This window comes from Montipora foliosa, chromosome 9 (assembly GCF_036669935.1).
Source record: "Montipora foliosa isolate CH-2021 chromosome 9, ASM3666993v2, whole genome shotgun sequence".
In the NCBI taxonomy this organism is placed as follows: Eukaryota; Metazoa; Cnidaria; class Anthozoa; order Scleractinia; family Acroporidae; genus Montipora; species Montipora foliosa.
In genome coordinates, this window is record NC_090877.1 from 4,026,412 (window position 1) to 4,031,411 (window position 5,000).

At 37.8% G+C, this 5,000-nt stretch overlaps 1 protein-coding gene across 1 annotated transcript in view; it reads right to left on the reverse strand.

Moving 5' to 3' along the window:
- The window catches only part of LOC137969616 (E3 ubiquitin-protein ligase CHIP-like), an 11,552-nt gene that overhangs the window by 4,446 nt on the left and 2,106 nt on the right, over positions 1-5,000 (reverse strand). Inside the window, exons 3-6 of the mRNA XM_068815926.1 lie at positions 3,843-3,919; positions 2,874-2,962; positions 1,310-1,373; positions 417-473 (exon numbers count right to left, since the gene is read on the reverse strand). Coding sequence (XP_068672027.1) covers positions 417-473; positions 1,310-1,373; positions 2,874-2,962; positions 3,843-3,919 — 287 coding nt within the window. The remainder of the gene's footprint in view (positions 1-416; positions 474-1,309; positions 1,374-2,873; positions 2,963-3,842; positions 3,920-5,000) is intronic.

Genomic DNA, 5,000 nt, shown 5'->3' on the forward strand with positions numbered 1-5,000 from the left:
ATTAACAAAATTAAACAAAATTACCTAAAATAGCGTGACCTAGCCCCTTTAATAATCCAAACTTACAGAAACATGATTAAGAACTTCAACTGGCAGGAGGCAACCTGTTGGCTATTTACAAAGCTTGGTTGAGTTGAATTTGGGACAACCGGAAACAAATCCAAACCAGAGGTTAGACACGGGATTTGAACCCAAGGGAAACCACACGCAAACCCAATGCCCCAACCACTGGACCAAGCCACCTCACTGAGTTTGGATAGATGACACAATTTTGAGTTTCCTAGTTTCAAATATACTTAACCCGGATAGGCCGCCAATATTATTAGCAACCTATAAGTTGGAAATTGGCCATAGTGAAGGCTACATATTGCCTCATGTCACCTCATGTCATCATGGTACTTTGTTAGCGTCATTACCTTTCTTCTCTCATCAACTTGTTTGAAGAGGCTGTCAACTTCAGATAATCTTTGGTCCTAAAGGAACAAGTGCAAATTAATAAAAAGCCAATTGAGAAGTCCCAGTTATAGGAGTTGCCAAGCTGAATTTTTTCACCAAAACTAACACTAATTCCAAACTAATTATTTCCAGGTACTATTGTGTTCAAAACTTTCAATATTGGTGTTTGCTAAAACTGAGAATGCAACTGTTTTATTTTATTCAAATCATCATCTCTTTACCGAGGAGCTGTTTCCATGACTTGAAAGATACCCTTGAAGATGAATTGGCATTTTGTTTGATTTCAAGCAGAAATTTTGGTTGCTTATTGTGGTCTCTGCTAGTTTCTCCTAGGTTTGTACTTTAAATCAGCTCCAATCTGTCACGATCATATTTTTGTCCATTTCACTGGGATGTTTCAAATGCGGCAACACAGCGTACCAAGTATATGGTGCCGATGTCAAGTTCCTCTTAGGAAAACTATTTCCAGACTATTTGTAATCCACTCAGTCCTATCACCATTCTAAATCTTTGCCATAAGGACAAAGACAATCTTTTTTTGTGAAGAAAATTTTTTTTTACTGCATGATCACTCTGGGATGTTGAAAAAAATCCAAGAGCTACAAAGGGAGTCAATCTAATGACCTTGCGATAATGACTGCAGATACTCTACCACTGACGCAATATAGGAGACCTGTGGCAGCTGGGTGACAATAATTAGTGTACTATAACACAGCTAGAAATGAAGCATGTACAGTAAAGCGAATACAAAAAGCGGCGTTCCAGGATGATCCATCATCTTGGATCTTCTCCCAAGGTTCCACATAAACAGCCCCACACAGGATACAGCTGTACAGTACATGCAAAACCTCACACATTCTAGTTTGATTTTCTCAACTTCATCTTCATTGGGGTCCTTTCCAACAGCAGCAACTTGCCTAAAAGCAGATGCCAACAAATTTCAGTATGAAGAAATTACATTTGAACACGCAAGTGTTCAACAGATCACAGATGACCTCAAAATGTGTCAAGCTTAAGAAAAATGAAAAAAAAAGCAGTGAAGACATCTGTACCATTGATTGATTTTATTATTCTATGAGGGCATGCTGGTGTATATGCATAATTCAGACTTAAATATCTTGTTTCATATTCTACTAGGTTGTCGAGCATTTTTAACATGAAGTGATAGATAACCAACGAAGCGTGTAGTGCTGAATTGGTTATAATCATTTCATATCCATTCAGCAAGCCCAAGTAGAATAAAATTAAAATATTGTTTTATTAAAAACCCCAGGATTAATAACTCTTCCATGTATTGTCAACTAAAGCATCGATTTCTGCCGCAGTCAATTCTGGTCCAAAACAGCTTTTGTTGGCCATCATTTTTCTAAGAGCTGCAAAAATGTTTTCAGCTCACTTTTTTGTTGATGCGTCCCTTGGCCATATTAGATACAGCAGGCATATGAACTGATAGCCTGTGTCCGGCGAGCCAATGAAAATGCTTGAAATCTGATATTCGTACTTAAGCTTTAAATAATCTGGTACATGTATATTTATTATAGCTTTACTTCACGCTCACCCACTTACAGTACCGCTCAAAAGTAAGTTACCAGTCTCGTCTTGTTTCTTGCGAGACGAGAGTCTCGTCTCTAGAGACGAGAGTCTCGCCTCGAGAGACGAGACACTCGTCTCTAGAGACGAGACTCTTGTCTCACGAGAATCACTGAAGCGGCAAGATTGGCATAAATTTTTATAGAAGTCCGATGGTTACACAAACGTTCGCGAATTTAAACGACAAAACGATGCTCATGGCGAGCGTTAAACGTAACATGAATCAAAATTACAATACTGTTAAAACCGAAAAATAGATCATATCAATTGGCAACATTTCAGTGCGGTGGCATTGTAAATAGATCTCTGTGAAATTCTCGAGGAACTTTGCTTTCCGAAACACCGTATGAAATTGAACGAATTTGGATGGTTTGTATATCTATTATAGCTTTACTTCACGCTCACCTACTTACATGTATATAGAGCACAACCCTTATTAACTATTGTCACCCATTGCTTGGAAGTGTATTGTTTCCTTCCACATAATATTATAGTGTTATGGGCTGCCATGACAGCTTGCCAGTGTTTAACTGATTGACTCCTCAAGCACCCTAGCATGGGACACCTCCAGTTGATGAGTAAATCGTCTGGCATTAGACAGAGTAAAATCTGTTTTAAAGTCTCACTCCTAGGGGTCAATGGTTTAAACCACATCATCATGGAAAAGACCTACATGTAAGGGAGAATTTTCAAATTTGTGGTTTTATGATACAAGCAATATAATAATAATAATAATAATAATAATAATAATAATAATAATAATAATAATAATAATGCTTACTGTCCAATTTCAACAATCAAAACTCTTCAAAACACTATTTCCTCACCTTTTCTTTTCTTCAATAATAAGGTTACTAAGATATGACTGCAGCTCTATTTCCTGTGATATCCTTCTTTCTTCTGCCACATTAAACTTCTACAACATGAACAACATTGTTTTGAACGTTAAGAAGGTATTAAGTGGCACGAGAGTAAAAAAGTAATGCCAGTCAGTCGGGACTGTATCCAAAAGTTGCATTTGCACAGATAACTCAGAGGGAAGAGGAAAGCCAATGCTGCTTGGATGAGGACAGTGACACCTCTCTCTCTGTTAAGGAGAGGCACAACATATATAGAGGCAGCCATATTGGGGACTTTAAGATCTACGATGGCGATGTTGACGAAAATGTTGCCTCAAAATATAACTTTGCACTATCGTAAGTTTCTGGTGGGTAGACCATCTCGTTCGCGTAGCACAACAAAGTAGTCTCTGACTACAGTATTACTGAACTGAGGGGGCTACTTTTGACAACCCTCCCTGAGAGTAAGAATCTGGCTTATTCCATGAAAACTGGAACTTTTTCATCATTAGACTTTTTTTCAACACAAATACACTGTAAATCAGAATTATCAGCAACACATCCAAAGAAAAACTTACAGGTGTATTTTCAATCACCAAAGTTTTTTAATAGTCTAAGTTCAGATATCACTCGTAGTTCTTCACCTCTTGCAAACTTTAAAAATATGGTCAAGCAAAAAGAAAGTTTATTTGTTAACTATATGTGTTAGTATTACTTTTCAATAGAAGATTGGCTCTCAACCTCCTGCCTCTTGCTTTTTGTTATGGTCACTCCTCCTTGTTCTTTGTGAAGAAACCTAATTTTCATATAAGCTCCATGGTTTTGTTCAGCTTTCCTGCTGCCACTTTTCTCTTTATCTTGTAAATTTACATTCTTGTACAATGAATGTAGTGAAGAAATGAAAATATAAATGAAATGATGTCTGCTCGCTGTAAAGGTCTACCTCTGTTATTCTACCTTTTTTTTAGCCAGCCGGACTGCACCTGCAATGTCATCTCCAAAGTTCAGTTTCTGTTCCCTAGCCAAGTCATAAGCTGGTCACAAACAACAAAATGAAAAATAACCATTCATAAGTAACTGCTGCTCCAAGATTACTCTTTGAAAAGACCAACCTCAGAAAAGTCTTCCACAAGTAAGAGGTTCGGAAACTCTTGGTTTCTTAAAGCACAAAAATCTCATCAATCTAGAAAAAAAAGACTAAATTAAAAATAAACCCAGGCCCTGTCCCACAACACATTTTGTGAACAAATATTAAACCTCTATGGGAAATTAAAGAACCCACATTGTTATCAGAGAGTACGGATTGACTTCTCAGTGTACATATTGATCCAATGTAAATGTATCTCTGCTAGCATGTGCTAATGACCCCACCAGATTAGCTGCCAGAACTTCTTTTAGTGAATGAGACCACAGAGACAAAAATAATAGCTACAGTGTATGAGCTCCAGGAGCTGGAACCTTAACAAAGATGCTAAGATCTTATTCCTTGAGCCATTTTAGAACTACAGTACTTAGAATTATGCTGGCCATGCAAGCAGCAGTAGGCACGGCGTTTCTATTGACAACGTATACACCACATTTATAAATGCTAATTAGACACATTAGCCTCGTTTGCACAGACAAAACACAAAGAAATGTAAGTTGGTTTAAGATAAGGCTAGTTGGTCTGATCAGCATGTAAAAAATTAATTATTTATTGGTCGCCATTTATGAATGTGGTCTATAAAAAGAGAAAAGGTCCGGGTTCAAGATTGTTCTTCTACATTTACAGCTGTACATCTACATCAGTTCTGTACATTTACATCTACATGTTCCAGCACTAGGCAAAGTGCCTTTTTGATGTATGGCTGATTCTGCATATATCACAAGCCTTTTTAGAGACATCACTGCCAAGCCGGCCACTTCTGCTGGAGAGAACAGGACAGACACAACACCGGGGACTTTATCCCACCTTTATCCAACACCGGGGACTTTATCCCTTACTCTTCTCAAATAGTGTGTGGGTTCTTTAACGTCCCACAGGGAACTTATGAACATAGAAGATATTTGTGAGACGGGGCCTATGGTTTACAGTGTATACAGTAGACAGTGCTTATCCGAGAAGACTTGAAAGTC